The following is a 22,716-nucleotide window of genomic DNA, read 5'->3' as shown; positions in this document are numbered from 1 at the left end:
TAATAAACAAATAATGTGAAATAAGATGGCTAGAGACGTGCAACATGTCTGTGCTACTGTTAGTTTTAATAAGTTGCTGGAGAAGTTGACCTCTAATTATTGATCGATCTTTCCGAATTGCAAGAAATTTATGTAAGATTAATTCCTCGAGATAATTAGCTGTAAGTCAGTAAGATGAACGTCGATATGTCGCCCTGTCGCAGTGCTGAGGGGACAAATTTTATATAAGAAATAGGGGTCAGAATATATTTTTTTTTTGGAGGGAAAGATGGGTCAGAATAAATTTAGAGATAGATTGACCAAATTTAATTAGCAATCTTTCTAGTTCAGTTTGTTTTGGCTTTTATTCTTGGTTATACTTCTTCCATCTCAATAATAACATCTAAAAAAAATACATAACACAAAAGAAAATATAAATAAACTACCTCAAAGTTGATGTATTTTAGGCGCTAATAATCCTTTCTTTTAATGAACATGCCCAAAACAACGACATTTATGCCCATCTGAGCCAGATGATGTCGTCTCTCTATTTTGGGAAATTGTGAGAATACAGTCCAAGATGCAACAATACTCTGTCGCAGTTTTGTTGGTCGGAAAGATCCCATAGGCAACAAAACTGTTGTGGAAGTTGTCGGTCGAGCAACTATGCAAATCCTAGAATCGAGAAGGTGATTTTACCCCAATTTTATTTTCATTTGTTTCATATTTCCAGCGTGTTTTTTTTTTGTTCACAGTCATGTCAACTTTTTATAGCTAGAAAATGGATGTGATCATGTGAGTGACAATTGATAATTCATGGTAAAAAAAAACCATTAATTTCTAATATATATAGTTCAATATGTTACGATAATGCAAAAATAATTTAAGGTTTAAAGTTATATTTATCTTATTATACATTGTACGTATAATCAATGTTATTTTATATGATAAAAGCAAAAAATAAAAATATATTATTTATTGTTATTAATTTTTAATTAGTAATATGATCTATTTGATTATGCAATTATAGCAAAACACCTTTAAAATAATACTGAATAAATTAGTAAACTCTTTAAACTATTACTCCCCCGTTGACAATGTGTGCCTCGCTAGTCGCTATAACCTTTGGGTATTTGGAAAGACGTTGAATAAGTTTTACTGTTGCATTTAAATATAGTTGAGAAAAGAATTGTTCCACCAAGCACGTCCCACGATTTTTTTTTCAAAATATTAGTACTCCCTCCGTCCCATGAAGCATGACACACTTCTTTTCGGCACGGGAATTAAGAAATTGGTATTTTGTGTGTTAAGTGTGGTAGGTGAAAAAGTGAAAATGTGAATAAAGGGTAAATTTTTTGCCATTTTTAGAAACGTGTCATGCTTCGTGGGACAGACCAAAAAGGAAACTGTGTCATGCTTCATGGGACGGAGGGAGTATTTGTTATTCTTCTGTAACATCATTAGAAAACTTTTGACCATTTCATAGCTTCCCCGTCCCACTTTTAAATTTCTAGATTCCAGATTGCAAGGTTGTTTTTGCAGTCTCGAGAGTTCTACTTTACAAGAATATATACGAAAGCTTTACATTCTTGTTGTAGAGATCTCCATTATATTTTCATTCAGACTAAAATATGAGGGGGGAAATGAAAAGTCGGTTTTCGAAAGGCTGGAGTTTTTGCTGACGAGTGAGGAGGCAGGTTTGCGGCCAGACGTTGAGATAGAAGTGAAAGGGCTACAATATGATCTCAAATTGATGCAGGCTTTCCTCACCCGCAGCCGCAGCAGCTATATATTTGAAAGGAATGATTTGAGATCTAAACTGATGAAGATTGCCAACGGAACCGAAGACATCATCAATACCTTCTGCAGAGGAAATAGTAGAGCGATGATGGGATATCGATACTATGGTACCCTCACAGCCGCAGATCAAGCCCTCCACGTCAGGCTTTTCTGCAAAGAGCTCTCGTTCATCCGAGACAGGCTGAAAAGGTGCAAATCTCGATATGGGGTTGTGGGGGTGGAGAACCCAATCATGATATCCGAACATGTTGGAGGGCAGCAGATATTGCCTTTTTGGGAAGGAGTTGTGCTGGGGTTGGAGGAAGACGTGCAATTGCTGCTTCGCAATGTGATTTTCAATGAGGCACCAGGACTTTATACTTGCTGTATCACCGGCATGGCTGGTATCGGAAAGACAACTCTCGCTAGAGAGTTATACCATCATCCTTCCATGGATGTATTTGATCGCCGTGCTTGGGTACGTGTTTCTAACAAATCCAGTCAAGAGGAGATACTCAGAGAACTAATACGAGAGCTGCAAAGCTTTGGAAAAGACCGATTCATAGATTGGTACCGTATTGATAGCATGAACCTGGAAGGCCTCCAGCACAGGCTTTACAAAGAAGTGCAGGGAAGACGATGTTTCATAGTTCTCGATGATATCGGGGAAGTCGCAGGCTGGGAACCTGTCTTGGGAGTTCTTTCTCGCGAAGGTATGTTAATCTTTTTTCCTTAATATCATGGCACCCAATTATGTTACTCTTTTATCATAAGTTAAGGGATAGGATCAGGTTCTTTGATACCATCCTCCCTCCCACGATATAAGTACTCATGCATTTTTGTGTATAATCATTATTATATACTTATTATTAAATTGCAGTTTTTCTAAAAAAAAAAAAAAACCCTTGAAAGCACAAATACACAGACTAGGGGCCCTAGACTCGAAAAAGAGCTCGTAAAAAACAGAAAAAAAGAGTCAGCTACTCAAAAAGCCTAAAAAGCTTCAACACGATAAACGTACAAACACCTAATAATAAGGAAAATCCATGTTTGTGTGAAGATCGTGCAACTCCATTTTATCAGATCAACAACTGTTGGCAATACTATTTATAACCCACATACTAGGACTTCTGCTATAATCATTATTATATACATATATGGCGAATAACGAATATTAGATTGTATATTGGGAGTTCTAATTTGTGGTACACCTACACGACTTATTTTTCTTCAAACTCTTTTCCACTTCTTTTAGAAATATGTTGCATGGGCCGAGGGAGTAATTTGGAGAATCATTTCGAGATACTGTTACGACTTTAAAAAATACACAACATATTAAATTTGAATTTTAAGTTTCATAGTATGTATATTTGATTCATTGGTTAAGGATGGGATTCTCTCCTTCAAAATATTTTGAGATTCAATATATCAATTTTGGTGCTTCAATTTGTGTATAGATCAACTTTCAATTTTTCTTCAATTTCAAATTTTGTATATTTTAGTTTAATTTTCTAATTGTTAATTAAGGTTTATTCCACCCAATTAGGGTATACAATTTTTATTTTTATATTTATTTAATTTAACTTTTATTAATTAATAGTTCATTATTAAGGATGACAAATTCAATAAACTATATAATTTTCTTGAAATACAATTCTTTGAAATAAAAGTTAAAGTATGCCAAATAATTTTATGAAACAAAATATTTTTATACAAAATATTATTAAAATTATAGATCTAATAGTAGACATGGTGACACAAAAAATTGTGAAATACTCCTTCCATCCGCCAAAAGTATGTCACTTTTGCTATTTCTGGCGTCCATAAAAAATATGTCATTTTTCTTTTTGGAATATGGTTGCACACTTTTTCGTTATCATTTATCCTTATAAAACTCTTATTTACAAAAAAAAAAAAAACATTCATTATTTAATTTCAATCAATCATTTCATATCGTGGTGGATTTTTTTTTCCAATATATAAAAATCATCAATTATTTTAAAATTCATGTCCAACAATACTTTTGGAGGATGAAAGGAGTATATAATTTCATATGCCTTTATTAAAAAAGAACTGAAAGTACAAAAACTAAGCTGAAAGGTTGGCCTCCAACTATTCCTTCATCCATTCATTTGTCCTCTATAGTCCATGATTCTTTCTATTTTTTTTTTCTCTCACCTAAAATATAATACTCCCTCCGTCCCATAATAAGTGGCCACATTTCCTTTTTCGTCTGTCCCACTATAAGTGGCTGCTTTCTAAAAATAACAAAAGTTTACTTTAATTAAGTCAATAATTACTCACTAATTTGGTCAATAATTGTAGGCCACTTTCTAAAAATGCCAAAATTACTTTAATTAAGTCAACAATTACTCACTAATTTGGTCAACAATTGTAGGCCACACTCTATTAAAACATATAACACTCAATTTCTTAATCTCCGTGCCGAAAAGAATGTGGCCACTTATTATGGGACGGAGGGAGTATATTGTTTTATATCTTAACCTTTGACTTTTTCTTTATTATTGTATGTTAATGTATGAAAAATTATAAAGTTATTAAATTTGTCATGAGAAAAGAAGGGATAATTAAAAATTATCTCTTTAAATTTTTGTATTTTTTTTCTCTCTCAATTTTTTTAAAAGTGAATTCCACCCTTTCTCATCCTTTATTTTTACACTTCAAAGAGGGATAGTAGAGAATTGGACAAACAGCGCCAAAAATCACAAATTTTTGACGAATTCTGATTTTGACCATGACTTTCAAATGTTAGCGTAAAATACGTGAACTTTCGATTGATTCTGATTTTTTTTCATAAATTGCAATTTTGCCTAATTTATAGCTTACCCGGCAATAGAATTGCCAGCATGGCAACATCGTCATGGGGCTTATTAATTAAAGGGTTATTGACATAAAATACACCAACTTTTAGTGAATTTTAGTTTTTCCATAATTTTTTAATTTTTGAAATAAACCACTTTCATGATTTGTCTGATTTTCCCATAGGTTAAAACATCGTCATTTTGTTGCAATTTGAGCTTGAATTCGTTAATTATGGTAGAAATTGAATTTGCAACCTACAAATTAGGGTTCTTCTTTACAAGATCACTAGGGTTCTTCTCCAATCACTGATTTTGGTAGGATTCTTTATTCACCACTTCGATTAGAGAGGTTTTTGTTATGATTATAAAGTTTCTATGGCTAGTTCCCCACGCTCAACCTCGAGCTCACGTCCTTATCCCAAAATGCAGCTAAAAGAAATTTAATGCCAAAATGAACTACAAATATGTGTGCTTATTAAAAGTGCTGAATGTATAAACGCAAATTTATAAAAATAAGTTACAGTTATGTGTCGACAAAAGTGTTACTAACAAAGTAACTAACAACAACGAAAATTAAATGACACCAGTTTGTGCAAATTTATCAAATTTGATAAATTGACGATTGCCTTAATGGTGGTAAATCACTTTGATGAATGACGAAGTTGTACTTCGGGTTTTAATCGATGCAGTCGTTTCAGCCAACTTACAAATAAATTTATAACCTTACCCAAGACAGTCGTAGTCCCTATTGGTAAGCAAAGGTCGATTCCACAGGGAGTTAGTGTAGCTTGTCTCTTGTCACGAATAAAAATGAATAATTAGGGGGGGTGGACTATTGTCCTGGTCACGAGACACTTTCTCGGGACTAAACTCAACTTGACTCGAAATAACGAAAATAAATTGAACACACTAAACAGAAATATAAGTGATAAAAGACAATTTGGTCAAGACGTCGAATCACTGGATGATCTCTTACACTCGTTCCTTGGTCAAGATGTTCATTACAATATTGTGTTTACCAGTTATAACTTACCAATGGCTTGTGCCCCCATTCTCACTTGTCACGTGCACTTTTATTATCTAAGAAAATCCATCCTTAAATATGTTTAAGATAAGGGACACTCTATACCATTAAATCATCTTGACTTAACCATAAAATAGGACACCTCAGAGCATGCAATCAAATCGAGAAACATTTAGCCCTAGATAGAAAAATAATAAATTCAAAATAGAAAAATAATATTTAATGACGGATTATTTTCCGTCACTAATAATTTCGTCGATATTCGGTCGGTAAAATTAAACAAATAATTAAAAAATAAATTCAAAATAAAAAATAATATTTAACGACGGATTATTTTCCGTCGCTAATATTCCATCGGTATTCCGTCAGTAAACTTTTAAAAATATCTTCGTCGGAATTCCGCCGTTGTTCCATCGGTAATCATCTACGGAGTATTGTCCGTCGGTAATTCCGTCGGTGTAAGTTTTTTTGTAGTGGGCAGACCGTAGTCTATTTCAACCTCTCGTGCCTGCGAATACTCTCAAGATGCATAGTGATCTAAGTCTACTCAATTAATTAATGGTCTGTTAACTAATCAAGTCTAATTAGACACTTGGTTATAATGCCCAACACTTCGAGAACACAACATGCAATTACTTAAGCACACACATTCAAACCTCACGAGTTTACAAGTTCATATCCACATCATATATGCCTTGCCCAGATCGATATACTTAGCTAGACATAGTGTAAATTGAGAAAACAAATGATAAATAAGACATGAAAATAAAATAAAGTAAACTTACTATTAAATGAAAGTACGATAGAATGCTACACTACCAGCCAAAAACATAAGCTAAATGTCTTGTCCGAATCGGGACTTAAACATATAATATTAGGTCCGGAAGGTCTCGAATAGGTGTATGGGGGGAGGGAATACACCTATAGGCTATTTTTGACGAGATCTCAATATATAGATCAAAATGAAACTTTAAACACAAACTCAGACACCTGTTTATTGAAAAGAGTTTTGACCAAAACAGGGTTGACGACTGATACTGAAAGACTCTTCGGTAAGGAGTTATCAGTTAAGTCACAAGAACTTAACTGATGCACGTAAGGCTTCAGTCGAGTTTGATAAACAGAGATGTTATAAATCTCACTGACTATCAGAAAATAGATCAGTCAGACTGATAACACACGCAGCGGAAATCTTTTATTTCGCAATAGCCTTTTGAGTTGAGCACGTTGTTAGTCTTAAGTTTCTCTTTGCACTTAATCAGTTTTCAGTTTAAGAAAGAAAGTGCACAAGTAAGAATTAAATACTGAAAGCTGTAAATAACACAGAGATTTTTACGTGGTTCGGAAAACACTTCCTACATCCACGGTCGGTTGATCAGACCAACTTCACTCTGCAAGTGCTTACGGGTGCACTGTAAACCGATGCTAGTGCTTACGGGTGCACAGCAAACCGAACCATGTGCTTGCGGGTGCACACAACCGAAACAATTGAAGATCCAATCTTCAGTACCAACACACCTTGTTGGATTTCTCACTCCTAGCACGAACTGGCACTAGGATCTCACGGAGACAGAGTACCTTCCTGAACTCCTTTGCAACTCAAACACTCGATTCTATCGGTCGAAGGGAGATTTGTAATCTTGCCAACTAAACTTCAAAGAACAAGTTCTTTGGAGTTAGTTTGACCTAGGCTTTGGATAACCAAGGTTTGCCTAAGGTCTAAGAGAATTTATGTAATCAGCAGTGACTGATTTTTGGCTTTGGAATTTTCTTCTTCGATTCAAGCTTTGGCTTTGGCTGAGAAAGAATTTCGGCAGAGTTTCAGCTTATGTCGTTGAATCGGTGAAGATTGAAGTGATCCTCGAGCGCTATTTATAGGAGAAGTCTTGAATAGATCCATTGGCGGAGAAGGTCTTCAAGATTTCTTCCGTTAGAGAGTAATTTGAACTTGGGTTGAGGCTTCAATCTTCGAGGTTCCTTGTTTGGTGAGAACTATGTTGAAGAGCAGGAGATGCGACGTCTCTGATAAAGTAATCACCAAATAGGAATGACCTCTGCAGAGAAAGGACGATCCTGAGATCTCTGCATTTAATGCGGCTGTACTTAAGGAGTACGTGGCTTTCTTTGAACATTGGAGGTTCAGTCCGAAGAAGAATGTTTAACTGATACTTGACTTTAGTATCTGACAAACATGGATTTCGTACCTCAATTCCACATGATTTGTTGTCATTTTCCTTCATGTTTTGTTTGCCAATGCGTGTTTGTACCATAATGTTGAGTTTTATGAAGATTTGATGTCTTGGTGTAGTTTTGGAGTAATTTCAGGAAAAATCAAGGATTAATTGGAGGATTTTGAAGATATGAGATTGAAGTACGTCTCGAGAGGAATCCGTGAGCGCAAACGGCGACCAAATCCGAGTCCGGACGAGGGAGAACGGAGCAAAACGAGCGGACTGTGCAAAACGCCCAGTACCCCGCGGTCACCACCCGCGGCCGCGGGGTGGGACCGCGGGTCAGCTGTTCCCGACTCCAGGAGTCACCCGCGGTCACCACCCGCGGCCGCGGGGCGGGACCGCGGGTCCCCTGAGCATCCCCCACGTTTGAAGGCCGCGGACGCGGGCCGTGACCGCGGGAAAAGGGCGGGGCTTCCCCCAAGTGGGCCCCAGACGCGATTTTAGCCCCAAAACTCCATTTTTCCCTTCTTTTCTAACATCATTCACCACACACACCCACTTCATCTTCCCCAACTCTCCAATCCCAAACCCTAGCCTCCATTCTCTACCATTTTTTCTCTCTTCCACACACAAAAACAACACCAAAATCAAATAAAGAAGGGGAAGACTTGGAAAGGAGCTCATCAAGACTACATGATTGAAGATCAAGATTATAGGATTTGTCTATGAATCTCTATCTCTCTATATCTTTATTTATGTTTTCTTATGACTTGAGATTTGCTTTTATTATGAATATGCTTGGCTAAAATCTCTTATCTTAGGGATTAGATTAGATGGATTTGTAATGGATTGATTTCTTTGTTCAATATATATCTTGATTGTGCTTATTGTTATCTTTTCAAGTCCTAGATTTATCTCTTGTATGATTGGTTGGCCACCTTTTGTGCATTTCTAATTTGTGATTTGAATCGGGAGAGGATAATTACAATAGATTAGGAGTTTGATACATATCATCTCAATAAACCGGGAGGTTGAGAGGTGGGTGAGGGCTTGTTGATCTTTTGTGCTCTTGGGAGTTATAGGTTAGAAATTGACCGGGGACGGCAATTATGACCCGTAATCTACTGTTTTAGTCGTCCGGGAGGGGGCTAAAACTAGTGGGGAGATCGCCCTAGATAAGTAGGCCATATCAAGATTTATATTGATTTAGATTGAAGTTCATTACGATCCATCGAAATCTAGTCCCTAGGATAACTTTCCTTCGAGTCATTCCCCAATTTATTAACTAAGTTTATGTTATTGTTATTTACTTTGCTTGCTTTAATTTAGCTTTGTTTTAGTTTTCAATACCTCTTGAACTTTGGTTGTCTAAATAGATTGAAAACAACTTATTAATAATATTTAGAAGTTTAAATTCACCAATCCTTGTGGAATACGACCTTGCTTCCCTTATATTGCAACTACACCGTACACTTGCGGCGTGGTGAAAATAATAGCGAACAGTATCAGTCCGCTGATTCCACGTGGCACACATTAAGTAATCAGTTCAAGACTGATTCTTCGACTGTTGCTTCAGTCGGCAACTTCAGTCTTCAGTCTTCAGTCTTCAAAACAACAATTAAACTAGAAAAGAACTCTAACACTTGAGTTCGAACAGTTCTAGTCTATTACAAACAAAGCCTATGGATTTTGGTATCATCAAAACAAGGATTATGATATTCCATTAAGTTCCCAACATATAAAAATGCAGAAAAGTAAATATTATTTTTGGGTACTTGCGCCCACTCCTTCAATTTACACTTGCACACATAAAATAAAATGGGAACAAGTATTTATAAGAATCAGGCGTGGGCCAAAGGCCAACATGCGGCTAGGATTTTGGAGAGTCCAACTCTAGTTGGAGTGTCCAGATTCTGCCCGAGATAAGAGTCTTCATGTATGAGGACTCCACCTTAGATATTCTCCACCCTTGATCTATGCATATCTTGAAGCTTTCATCCATATCCACTCCGTGCATAGGAAAAGGAATATTCTAACGCATTATCTTCTTGCACTTGATCTGCCACGTCAGCGTACTGCCCTAGATGCCTGGTCATGATGGATCATTCCCTGTTCACCATTCCCTGCTTCCATCTTGCCCCGCCTCATGCCCTTTCATCGTTCCTTCGGTATAGCTCTCGTGGTGGGTGCTGGTTTTCGAGCGTAAATTAGGCCAACCTCTTGGTCAGCGGCAAATAGCCTTGATTGTAGCACTCTCTCCCGGAAACCGCTCCTTCTTGCCCAGGGTCATTAGTTCTTCCTCCTCCGAGCGGTACTACCTGCTTGGCTAACATCATACCCTTGGTCTGGTAAAATTAACTTTCGATCTTTGCAGTTCATCCAGACCAGGGCAACATTAGACTTGACCGTTGAGGTGACTTCCCAAATCCCTTTGGAGTACTCCCATAATGTCCATTATGGCTTTCAAGAGGTCATGTCCCTACAATTGTCCTCCCAGACACGAAAAGAAACAAAAATACACACAAAGACTCGATCTAGACCTAGACTCGACATATTAAAAAAAGCACAAATATTGGGTTCATCACACGCACACACTTTAACAATGCTTGTCCTTAAGCATGCACGTGCAACTTGCCCAGAAAAAATAGAATAAAAGACTCAAGACACGAGTTAGCAGAAATGATAAGTAAACTATAAAAAGCATCATGGCCAAAACAAGAATTTTCGAACAAGGAGAGTAACTTGCACAAATTATGAGATAGTCAAAATTCGAATTGAGCAATTAAATGTTAATCCTTTCCAGCACTCAATCTTTCCTGTGTTTAGGCTCCTATTTTCGCTCAAGATAGAATATATCAAAGGCTCACCATAAGCTTGCATGCACTTTCTATCTCCACTTCTCAGTCTAGGCTCTAATTGTTCATCTTCGTCCTCCAGTGATGTTGGACCAGAAGTTCCAATATTTAGAGCAACGGGTTTAAAAACCTCCCTCTTATTGTAAAGGTTTTTGTAGTAATCCATGTTCATCTCATATGTCATTAGAATGCTCATCAACTGGTTAAGATCCTCCATGGCTGTATTATGAGCTTCTTCAATAGATTAGATTTTGACATTGAATTTTTCGGGTAAAGACCTCAACGCTTTGACACTAGATCGGAAGACTCGGCGGCTATATCTATGATTCTACCAAAGAATGACTTTATAGATTCATTGCTCTCCATTCTCAAGGATTCAGACGTTGACATAATCATTCGTATATGCATTTCACGAACACTCTCATTGCCTTCACAATGATGTTTGAGAATGTCCCACGCATATTTGGCCGAAGAGCAATTTTTGACCAGTTTGTGTAAATTCATGTTGACTGAAGAGAAAATGACGTTGAGAGCCTTCTTATTGAGATTAGAAACACTCAATTCTTCTCTAATGCGTTCTTCGATCTTTTTGAACATACAATCACCATCCGCATCAATATGTCGCAGGAGTGACCATACGTCAACAACAAGTTTCTAGGCCAATATATCTATATTTTTAATATAGGAATGAATACATGATTTTCAATAGGAATAATTCGATCTATCAAGGGTCGAAGGCCTATGAAAAACATGATTACTAATATCCATTGTAGGCACAATTAGGATCTAATACTTAGTGTATGAAGTGTAGGCTCTTGATGCCAATTGAAAGTTTGTTTGTTTCGCAAATCAAGACATGTTTGATTGAATGATAGAACAATTTACCCAACAATTAATCTGTAGAAAAGCATAAATGCAGCGGAAGAGTAAAGTATGCACTGGATTGTTTTTATACTATAATATTAATTAATTGCAGTTGTGTGCTCACTACGAAAATCTGTTTTACAATGAAGATACATGAATCCCTCTTATTAAGTGGTATTCATAGAAAAAGAAATCTCATATAATCATATCAACTTGGCTAGCAATAAATAGACTTTTAGTGGACGTCGTACACCACCAAATAATTCCTGCAGAATTATCAAGAACTAATGAGTATAATAATAAGCAGGGTCGATCCCACAGAGAGCAGGTAAAATCATTCAATTCCCTAAAATCTATAATTTGGTGATGCAACCACGCCTTAATTTTGAGAAAATATTAATTAACTAAGAAAGCAAATTAAATCAAATAAAACAACTCTTTAAATAAATCAATAAAAGGGTAACTCGGCTCGAATAAATCCACACTAATTCAAAGCTCTGATCATCGACGCAAAGATTAATTAATCCCTATCAACCAACCAGTTATAGGATACCGTGATACGCACTGACATACCCCAATTCCTACTTACTGTGTCGATAAACAGCTGGAGACGCCAGACCTGTTTATTTCCCTTATTAAAATATAACCTAGCTGGAGACGCCAGACCTAGATTTAATATTCTAATAGCATTAAGATGAATGAACCCAATTTAGACCAATTATCCTAGATACGCTAGTAATAATTAATCCACCAATTTATTCCTACTACGAACATGGTAGTTTTATCACTAATCAGCCATATTCCAACAATTACAGATTGGAGGTGCTAATTGACTGTAATTCAATTAAATCTAAGTTGATCAGGCTTAAATAAAATCAGAATTATCTTTAAACTCTATGAATAAATCGGAATCAATAGGAACCAATTTTAAAACCAATTAGGTCTCACAGATTAATAAATTAGTGCTTCATTATTCTCGCCGAATTAAAGATTTAGCTACTCATAATTAAACTAGAAACAATCAAATAAATTAAAGCAATCATAGAAATCAAACAATAAATAAAATTGCAAGATAAAATAAAAGTCACCACCACTTTGGAATTAAAAGAAAAATTCGTCTGCCACTTCTTGAATAATCCGCCAATCTCCAAACCAAAGGAAGAAATAAACAAAGTCAAACTCTCAATTCTCCCCAAGCCTCCTCTCGAATTTTGCACCTAAAGAAAACTAAAAGCTAAAAATTGATTAACTCTAATCTAATGTGATGATATTTTATTGGTGGCGGCTTCTGCATAATCAAAACATAAGGGATTTAATCCCTAAAGTGCCGCCCCTTCTCTCAACATGGGCTTTCGGCCCCTTCAAAAATATCAGCTCCCAAAATAATTAAAATAAGAGTTTTGGGCTTAATTAAATCTAGACAATTAATTCCAAACCCAATTTCTAAACATCTTCAAAAGCACACGAACGTCATCCAAAACTCGATTTCTTTCGATTTCTTCCATCCACAAGATCATCTCCAAATTTCGCTCAATTCCTACATCCAAAATACCACACATCATGTAAAAGCATATAAAACCATAGCAAACACACACTAAACTAGGTAACTAAAATGCACACATCAACTTTAAATGAAGTTAATCTATGAATATCAAACATACAAACCTACCGACTAGCCCTAACAAACAAGTCTCCCACGCAAGGAATATTAGACACACGAGTCTCACACTCAAGGTGTATATGTTTTAAATTAGATGTCGTGTAAGATGTTTGAACAATAGCTCTGAGCTCTTGCACTTGCATGTTTGTCTTCGTGTTTGGACTGGTTCCGAATGCAACAAGCTTTGCCCTTATTTATAGATGAAATATATGATTGGTGGAAACGTGGATAGTGGACGTGGCATCTAGGGTTTTCTTCAAGGCAAAATTCGTGTGTTGGTTAAGTGATTTAAGCAACATTCTTAAAATATGGAATAGTAACAATGTTTGATTTATTTTTCAAAAAACAAAAACAATGTTTGATTTAAAACAAATTTAATATTCTTACACGAAAAATTTGGTGATTACATGGAAAATTTCATGCATATACGAATTATAGCGATATGCATATATGCCTTTACACAGTTACACAAATCTTGTAATTAGTGTAACAATGTTATTTAAATTATAATTTCATAAATTTAGAATTTCATGTAACAGTGATTGTTACATGAATTTAATTTTGTGTAAAATCGTACAAAAATTTAAGGGCAAAATAAAATATACTCCCTCCGTCCCACCATTTTAGTCCCCTCCCACTTTTCACACATATTAAGAAAATGCATTTAATTTTTATATTTTTATCTTTTATACCCTTATATATTATTTTCACACATCCTTTTCACATTTAAGTGAAGCATTAAATAAGGTTAATTTAGTAAAAACAATATTTTTATATAGTATTAATTAGAAAAGTGGACTATCTTTTTGGGACATCTCAAAATGGAATAATTAAGGGACTAAAATGGTGGGACGGAGGGAGTAGCATATGCTATTATTTCCACATTTTTATCTATATATGGCATCGGCTAGAATGATCCATTAACTCTTGGAGAATATTGTAATTGCAAATGAATAAATAAATTTTGGTATTAACTATGAAACATCCAAATTGTGAATTCAGGCAAACAGTGTATTATCTGGCAATTAACCCGGCCCAGTAATTAGGTCATGCACCCTAGTCTAATCTTGAGGTCCTAATTCATTAGCTAGTCTTTTGAGTATCCTTTGTTGAACCGATTGTTATGTATGCAGACAAAGGAACTAGATTGCTGCTCACAAGTCGCACTCGGATTTCCGTAATGCACGCACAATATATTCACGTGATGAAATTTCTGAATCCTGATCAGAGTTGGCAATTGTTCTTGAAGATAGTATTCTCTGGATATGGTAGTAACTTCAAATGCCCTGACCACTTGAAGTTTGTTGGTGGAAAGATCTTAACGAGGTGTAACGGTCTACCATTAGCAATAAAAGAGGCAGGATGGCGTCTTGCGATAAAGAGTCACTCTGAGAGTGAATGGGAAGAATTTCTAAAATCAATGGATTGGAGTATAACATCAGCTGTATTGGAGTCGAGTTTGCACAAATTGCCTTTAGAAATAAAGTCATGTTTCTTGAGTTTGGCCTTCTTCAAGGAAGGCACAACATTCAGGGTGGAAAAGTTGGTACAAATTTGGACTAGGGCAGGAATAATCTCGGAGGAAGAAGGAAGGTATGAAACAGCGGAGCAGATTGCAAGAAGATACATATATAGATTGATGATTGAATACATGGTTGTTATCAAGGACATGACGAAAGATTATCGAGTGAAAAACATTTACATCAATGACAATCTTCACAGGTTATCCGTTGAAAAAGCAAAGGAGGTTATAGGTTTTGAGATTTTAAGGAATGGTGGACATAGTCAACGCTCACGCCGTCATTGTGCTATCTGTTGCAGCAGAGAGAAGTTCGATTACTTCACATATGAAGATAAACATCTTCTCTCTCTTTTCTTCCGCGGAGGTTGCAACTCTGGTATTAGTTTGTATCACTGGGAGAAGTTCGAGCAACTTAAGATACTTGACTTGGAAGGTTTCGGCCTCAAGGTTTTACCAGAATCTATTGGCAGACTGATCGAACTAAGATACTTGGGATTGAGAAACAATTATCTGCAAGAGCTCCCGGAATCATTGGTCCGCCTGGAAAACCTCGAAGTTCTTGATATAGCTCTAAATTTTATGGTGGAGGTACCCATTTTTATAACGACTATGCGTAGCCTTCGTCATCTCTACATGTCTGACATTATATTCTCGAGTGATTTTGAGATTGATCAACTTGAGAATATAGAGACTTTGACCTTCTTCCCGGTTGGTAATCGGAAATATCTATTAAGAAGCATGCCAAGGATAACTAGACTACGCAAATTGGGCATCCAAGAGATGGATGATGAGAACTTAATTGTAAGCGATCTCTTTGATAAATTGGAAGACTTGAAGAATCTCTATTGCCTTATCTTGAGAGGGTCTCGTTACAGAAGCATGCCTGGATTCAGGCTTGCTTCACTACACAGTCTCACTCAACTCAAGCTTGATGGACTCCTTACCAGGTTACCATTCGATCATTTCCCTCCAAATATTTCTTATGTGACCTTGGTTGATACGTGTCTTAATGTAGACCCCATGCCAATCCTTGGGATTTTGCCCAAATTATTCTACCTCAAATTGCGGAATGCATACACCGGTCGGAAAATGGTTATCTATACCCGAAGTTTCCCCAAGCTTGGGGCCCTGCTCATCGGAGAGTTATGGCATCTGAGAAAATTAAAAGTTCAAAGAGGTGCAATGCCGATGCTCGAGCGGTTAGAAATCAACAGTTGCCCGTATCTGGAGACCCTGCCGGCAGAGATTTTTAGGACTAATCTCCAGGAGTTGAAAATGGTGACAACAAAAAAGATTGCAAGAAAGATACGGGAGTCAGGCTTAATCTCCAGAATACAGCTTGTGGATATCAAGCCATAGCGTTGATCATCGTCACCGTTGAAGTAAATATGTTCTATTTGTTGTAATTTTAGTTAATTGTTTCCTTGTTCCGTTTCCCTTAATTTTTTCCTCTTTTTTTGTTTTATATCATTGTAATAGACGGGTACTCTTTTTCCTTCTTTGGTGTTTTTCCCATGAGGTTTTTGCCAAAGAAGGTTTTAATGAGGCTCGGCCCTTGCGGGATCGACGTGTGATCTTCTGGGGTTTGTTTAATTAGGTTCTTCGACTCTTTATCTATTTCTAAATTTCTTACTCTTTAATAAAGCTTTGGTTCGTTGTTGCCCCTCTCCCTTCATTGTTGTGAGATTTTGCATGTATTAACAATAATTAAGAATTTTCAAAAGAAATTTTTATCGAGTTTTACATTTTACTTGTGTGTGTCCATAAATTGCACAATGATGCAAAATAGAGATTTCACCTTGAACAACGAGCTGAAAATGGAATACCCAGAAATGTGTTGGAGAGATGAATTTCGAAAATTCTTAAATTACGAAGAAGGATGAGTGAAACTGAATTTCTTGCTTTAATACCAAAATTGTTGATCGATGGCTACGCTCATCAACTTGGTTTCCAGAAATATCACCTTCAACAACGGGCTGATGGGCTTCTATTACGCAAATCCTCGAGCACCTTATACGGTGGAACTATTCGCTCCTAAACCTGCCCCAATCCTGATTAGTGGCTTCTTTTCGCCATGTTTTTCCCTAAGGATGAGTTTACTTTGATGGAAAATGAGAGAAAAAAAATATATATATTTTCATCTATTTTCCATCATTTTCACATGTTTAATATGATGAAAAAATTTCTCCGGGCGGGATGTGTCAGCCCCTTTTCACTTCTTTTCTCTCCAATATTAAATAATATTACTCTAAGGTAGGGGTATGAAATTTTCAATATTTTCTCATCTCTTGTAAACATCTATACTAATAGAAAAAGAGGCTTAGACACAACATGTGGATTGCCTATTTTGCCCCTATTCATATTTTATACTCCATAAACAATTATCTATACTAATAAAAAAAGAGCCTAAAGTAGCCTAAGACACAACTTATGGATTGCCTATTTTACCCTATATATTTTATATTATATAGTTATAAAATAAATGTATTTTATATATATTTATTTTTCACCCAAATTTATAAAGAACCCCTCTACATTGAAATACAAAATATTTTAATTTAACTTATAAATAAACGTGTAGTATAAATTTATTTGTCCCCAAATCTATCTATAGCTATTATAAAAGACCCTTATTTTACAAAATTTGATTTGCCTATTATATCCCTCATATATATATACTAGAAATTTTGCACCGCGTAGGACGCGGTGTTTCCATAATTGCTCTGTGAATTATGGGACCAATAACAACGTGGTCGAATCATTTTTAAGTGTAGACATATTATACTATGACTTGTAGGTCACAATTGTAATACATTTAGGAGTATTTAATTTGTACAGCTAGAAGCAACAATCTACACAATACAATTTATATATAAACTATTTAAGTATCCTTTCTGATGAGGAGTAATATGTGCAGAGTAGAGAAAGGATACAAATCAGAAGAATCATTCTTATCAGAGGGATTTCATCCATCAGAGATAACTCATCCACTAGAGGAATGGCTCTTGCCAGAGAAGTCACCCTCATCAGAGAAGTTGTCTTCGACAGAGAAATCATCATCGTCAGAGAAGTCATCCACGCCAGAGAAGTCCTCCAGGCCAGAGAAGTCCTCCAGGCCAGAGAAGTCATCCGCGCCAGAGAAGTCCTCCACGCCAGAGAAGTCCTCCACGCCAGAGAAGTCATCCATGCCAGAGAGATCACCTCCATCAGAAGGATCGCCAGAAACGCGGAAGACTTCCCGCGTGAAGATGAAATTCCTGATATACCCTTCGACCACGCCAAATGCATGCGCTTACACCAATTTTACCATTTTACCCTTCCTGTATTCTATAAATAGATCTCGCACTCGTGCATTGTAATTACGCTATCATTCGCTTTTGAATACAACAGTTATATTTTGCTCTCGTGCTCAATTCTCCGATCGTTACTTTGCTCTTTCCGATCATCCGTATTAGGTATAGTTTACGCTTTTCACTTCGTAGTTTAGGTGTTGGTTTCGTAAAACACCAACTGGCGCCGTCTGTGGGAAAACAGAGGGATCACGCTCCAGCAGAGCAGAGGGATCACGCTCCAGCAGAGCAGAGAGGGGGTTACCATTTAATCGTAAGCCGCGAAAGTTGGTCGTGCCATCCGGGCCTTCCATGCTCCGCGCAGAGGTTGCACATAATCGTAAGCCACGAAAGTTGGTTGCACCCCCCCGGGTCTTCCATGCTCCGTGCAGAGGTTGCACTTAACCGTAAGCCACGGAAGTTGGTCGCACCCCCCGGGTTTTCCATGCTCCGTGCAGGGGGTTACTACTTAATCGTAAGCCGCGAAAGTTGGTCGCGCCATCCGGGCCTTCCATGCTCCGCGCAGAGGTTGCACATAATCGTAAGCCACGAAAGTTGGTTGCACCCCCCCGGGTCCTCCATGCTCCGTGCAGAGGTTGCACTTAACCGTAAGCCACGAAAGTTGGTCGCACCCCCCGGGTTTTCCATGTTCCGTGCAGGGGGTTACTACTTAATCGTAAGCCGCGAAAGTTGGTCGCGCCATCCGGGCCTTCCATGCTCCGCGCAGAGGTTGCACATAATCGTAAGCCACGAAAGTTGGTTGCACCCCCCTGGGTCCTCCATGCTCCGTGCAGAGGTTGCACTTAACCGTAAGCCACGGACGTTGGTCGCACCCCCCGGGTTTTCCATGCTCCGTGCAGGGGGTTACTACTTAATCGTAAGCCGCGAAAGTTGGTCGCGCCATCCGGGCCTTCCATGCTCCGCGCAGAGGTTGCACATAATCGTAAGCCACGAAAGTTGGTTGCACCCCCCTGGGTCCTCCATGCTCCGTGCAGAGGTTGCACTTAACCGTAAGCCACGGACGTTGGTCGCACCCCCCGGGTTTTCCATGCTCCGTGCAGGGGGTTACTACTTAATCGTAAGCCGCGAAAGTTGGTCGTGCCATCCGGGCCTTCCATGCTCCGCGCAGAGGTTGCACATAATCATAAGCCACGAAAGTTGGTTGCACCCCTCCGGGTCCTCCATGCTCCGTGCAGAGGTTGCACTTAACCGTAAGCCACGGAAGTTGGTCGCACCCCCCGGGTTTTCCATGCTCCGTGCAGGGGTTACTATTTAATCGTAAGCCGCGAAAGTTGGTTGTGCCATCCGGGCCTTCCATGCTCCGCGCAGAGGGTTACTATTTAATCGTAAGCCGCGAAAGTTGGTCGTGCCATCCGGGCCTTCCATGCTCCGCGCAGAGGGTTACCATTTAATCGTAAGCCGCGAAAGTTGGTTGCACCCCCCGGGTCCTCCACGCTCCGCGCAGAGGGTTACTATTTAATCGTAAGCCGCGAAAGTTGGTTGCACCCCTCGGGTCTTCCATGCTCCGCGCAGAGTGCTCAAGCTTGGAAGGGAAGCAGCAAAGGAGTGCTTGGATGGGAAATAGCAAAGGAGCGCTTGGATGAAAAGTAATCACGAAATCTCTGGCAGAGAAGTTAACCAAATCCTCGTAAGAGGAGGCGGTGAGATCCCTATCAGAGAAATCAACCAAATCCTCGTAAGAGGAGGCGGCGAAATCTCTGGCAGAGAAGTCAACCAAATCCTTGCTAGAGGAGTCATCAAAATCCTCGACAGAGGAGCCATCAGAATCCTCGTCAGAGGAGTCATTAGAACCCTCGCTAGAAGAATCATCAAAATCAAGCCAAACCAGTAGAGGAGATGCGAAAATACAAACTCAGCATGAATAAGCAACAAAAAACAACACAAAGAACAAAGGGAAAAAAGCGACATAAGCGGGAAAGAAATTTCATATAAGCATGCCAAGAAGGCACAGCTGTACATCCAAAAACGAGAAGTAAGTACTAAGTTTGTACAAATTTAAGAGTTACAAAAATTTCCTTTGGTACAGGCAGGGAAGGGATTGGGGACATCAAGAGGGAGGAGCAGAAAAATCTTCAGCGGGAGTAGAAGAAGCAGGAGCAGAGGCAGAGGAAACCAGAGGAGGAACATCACCGGCAGGGATCTGGCTAGCAGAGGTTCCCTCTGTAAACACTGGCAGCATGCCAACTTCCTTCACCTCGGGGAGACGGACTCCCGAGTCCAGCAATTTCACAGCTTCTTGTACAAACGTTTTCTCATCTCGATACAGGGTAAAAAGCTGATCCATTGCAGAAGAGGAGAAGGCGGAATCTTCAGAGACGGAGGCCGCCAAATCAAAGGGCAGAGGAGGCACCACGCCATACTGAGAAAATCTTCGGGTGCTTTTGTTGGTGGGATCCCGCAGCCGGTTCACAAAGCCCGCCAGGGAAACAGAGAAAGCAGGCGCATACAATGGAGCGGAGGGCACTGAAGCAGACCCAACCCCAAAGGCGAAATAGGGAATGGCCCTCTCCAGCACTGGATACCACCATTCTGGTTTCCCCGGAGAATTCGCAGGGATCCCCATCAGCTTATTTATTTCCTCATCATTGAGGTTATCCATTAAGGCATGCAAGTCCAGGGTAGCGAGCTGTTCCGAGGTCGCCCCCGCCATCTCTAACGCCTTGGAGGCGGACTGCTGTATCACATAAGCAAAGAGGGGCCCGAAGTCCTCCAGGTACTCTTGAGTCCGCTTGTAGGCCGCCAAGGTGCCCTCCAGCATCAACCCCAGAAAGTGTTGACCCTGCGGAGACAAGAAATACTCCAGGCGTTGATCTCGCGCCCCCAAGACATAGGCACGGTTCTGCGCTTCCACGAGCGTCTTCTTCCAACCACGCCGGGCCTCCTTGTAGTCTTCTTCATATCCCGCCTTGAACCTGGCCAGGTTTTCATGGCTTTCCTTGGTCGTCCTTGCCAGTTCAGAAACCAGGGAAGATTTCTCCACCTCTGCCTGAGACAACTGAGCCTTCAGCTCAGCAATCTCTGCTTCAGCCTTACTCAAACGCGCCACCACCCCGGCCACGTCGTCATCACGCTTAGCGATATCCGCCTGTTCCTTCTCTCTCTCTTTTTCTGACATATCGTAGTCATGGATGCACTTAACAGCCCCCCACATCCGAGCCTCGACCTGCAAGAAAACAAAACGGGTTCCGACAGAACAATAAAGAGGTTAGTAACTTCGTCTTTTCTATGATAAAAGTATAAAAAGCAGGGTACCTGAAGAGCCAACTGGCATAGCTGAGTAGCTAAAACCCCCCGGGTCAGCTTTTCCACTTTCTCCTGGTCCTTTGAGTGGACACGAGCTATCAAGGCATCAATCAACCCCTGCCCCGACAAACTCGAAATCGGCCCAGGAACAACATCCTCTGGTTCATCAGCAGGGGGCACCACAGCTTTGCCCTTTCCCTTTCCTCCAGCAGAAGGGGGAACCTTAGAACCACCAGCAGACTTCTTCGCTGGCCCCTTGCCCTTCTCCACTGCAGACGAGAGGACCTTCGAACCACCAGCAGACTTCTTCGATGGTTCTTGAGACTTGCCAGCCTTCTTCAGGCTCTCTTGTTTCTCCTTCTCACCGACGGAAATCAGAGAACCTCTCTTCCTCTTCTTTGAAAGCTCGGAGAGGGTGACACCAGGGACCGAATCCGGCGAGGGAACTTCATCGGTAATGTCCACAATCTGGACATCTTCTTCACCGGCACCAGATGTATCACCAGTGCTGGGGCGGCCACGCCTGCGAACAAGGCTACCCGCATCAACCTCCTCGGCATCAAACGTGCGGGAGACTTCCACATTTCTCTCTGGGACCTCTATCACCGGGGGAATGATGACCAGCTCGGGCCCAGCTGGTTGTTCTGAGGGAGCAGTTCGGGAAGCAGAATCCCCCGAGCCATGCTCCCCACTGGGAACAGGAGAAGCAGCGACAGGCAAATTGTCCCCGCATTTCTTTCTCCAAGACATGTCTGCAAATCAAAATTCCACATCTTTAAAAATCAGGGTAACAAAAGTTAATGTATTTTCTAATTCATATTCTTTACCTATTGATTTCTTGGGATATAGGGGAAACAGGCCATTGTATGCCAGAGCCGAATTGTTCTCAGCAAGGTATTTACAGTCTAAGGGCTGGGCTTTATTCATAGCATTCAGACGGGCTATGACATCCAAGTCAGAGATCGAGGGGGCTTCTAGGGAGGCTGGTTTATAAGTAGTCCGAGGACTATGCCATTCTAGTTCCCGAACATGATAATCGCGCCAGGTGCCGAGAAGGTTGCGCACATAACAATAATAGCTCAAAAAGCCGCCATCAGAAGAATTTAGAGAGGAAAGAAAAGAAGTAGGATATCTTCGAAGACCCGCAAAGCTATACAAGGGATTGCCCTGCATACGAAGAGATTGGGTCTGACAAAACAGTTTCACGGTGTCTGTAACACCGTGGGCTCGGCAAAGGATATGGAAGGCGTATAGTCTTCGGATGGCAGAGGGAGCGACTTGAAAAAAAGGGATACGAAAGTGGTTGCAGACATCAACCAGAAGGGTAGGAGGAGGAAGCCTTAGACCAGCGTCTATTTGGGCTTGCCAGATGACTATTACCCTGGGGTGGCGAAGGCTCTCGGGAGGTGTTGAATCTTTGGAGAAGGCCTCGAATTTTAAACCT

The 22,716-nt window shown here is 39.5% G+C and overlaps 1 protein-coding gene across 1 annotated transcript; it reads left to right on the top strand.

The window, feature by feature from the left end:
* Positions 1 to 1,076: 1,076 nt before the first annotated feature.
* Positions 1,077 to 16,038, top strand: LOC131018115 (putative inactive disease susceptibility protein LOV1). Its single transcript, XM_057946838.1, has 3 exons — positions 1,077 to 1,108; positions 1,603 to 2,471; positions 14,291 to 16,038. The coding sequence occupies exons 1-3, from the start codon at positions 1,077 to 1,079 to the stop codon at positions 16,036 to 16,038; spliced, it is 2,649 nt and encodes an 882-aa protein (XP_057802821.1).
* The last annotated feature ends 6,678 nt before the right edge of the window (positions 16,039 to 22,716 follow it).

The sequence above is a fragment of the Salvia miltiorrhiza genome, chromosome 3 (genome assembly GCF_028751815.1).
Source record: "Salvia miltiorrhiza cultivar Shanhuang (shh) chromosome 3, IMPLAD_Smil_shh, whole genome shotgun sequence".
NCBI lineage: Eukaryota > Viridiplantae > Streptophyta > Magnoliopsida > Lamiales > Lamiaceae > Salvia > Salvia miltiorrhiza.
The sequence above is the reverse complement of the archived record's forward strand: the minus strand, read 5'-3'. Positions and strand labels throughout refer to the sequence as shown.

Excerpts from the sequence above, each read along its gene's own strand:
- LOC131018115 (XM_057946838.1), top strand. The coding sequence starts at position 1,077 with ATGTGTGCCTCGCTAGTCGCTATAACCTTTGG. Across the intron at positions 1,109-1,602 it reads CTAGTCGCTATAACCTTTGG|ACTAAAATATGAGGGGGGAA; the intron begins GTATTTGGAAAG and ends ATTTTCATTCAG. Across the intron at positions 2,472-14,290 it reads GGGAGTTCTTTCTCGCGAAG|ACAAAGGAACTAGATTGCTG; the intron begins GTATGTTAATCT and ends TTATGTATGCAG.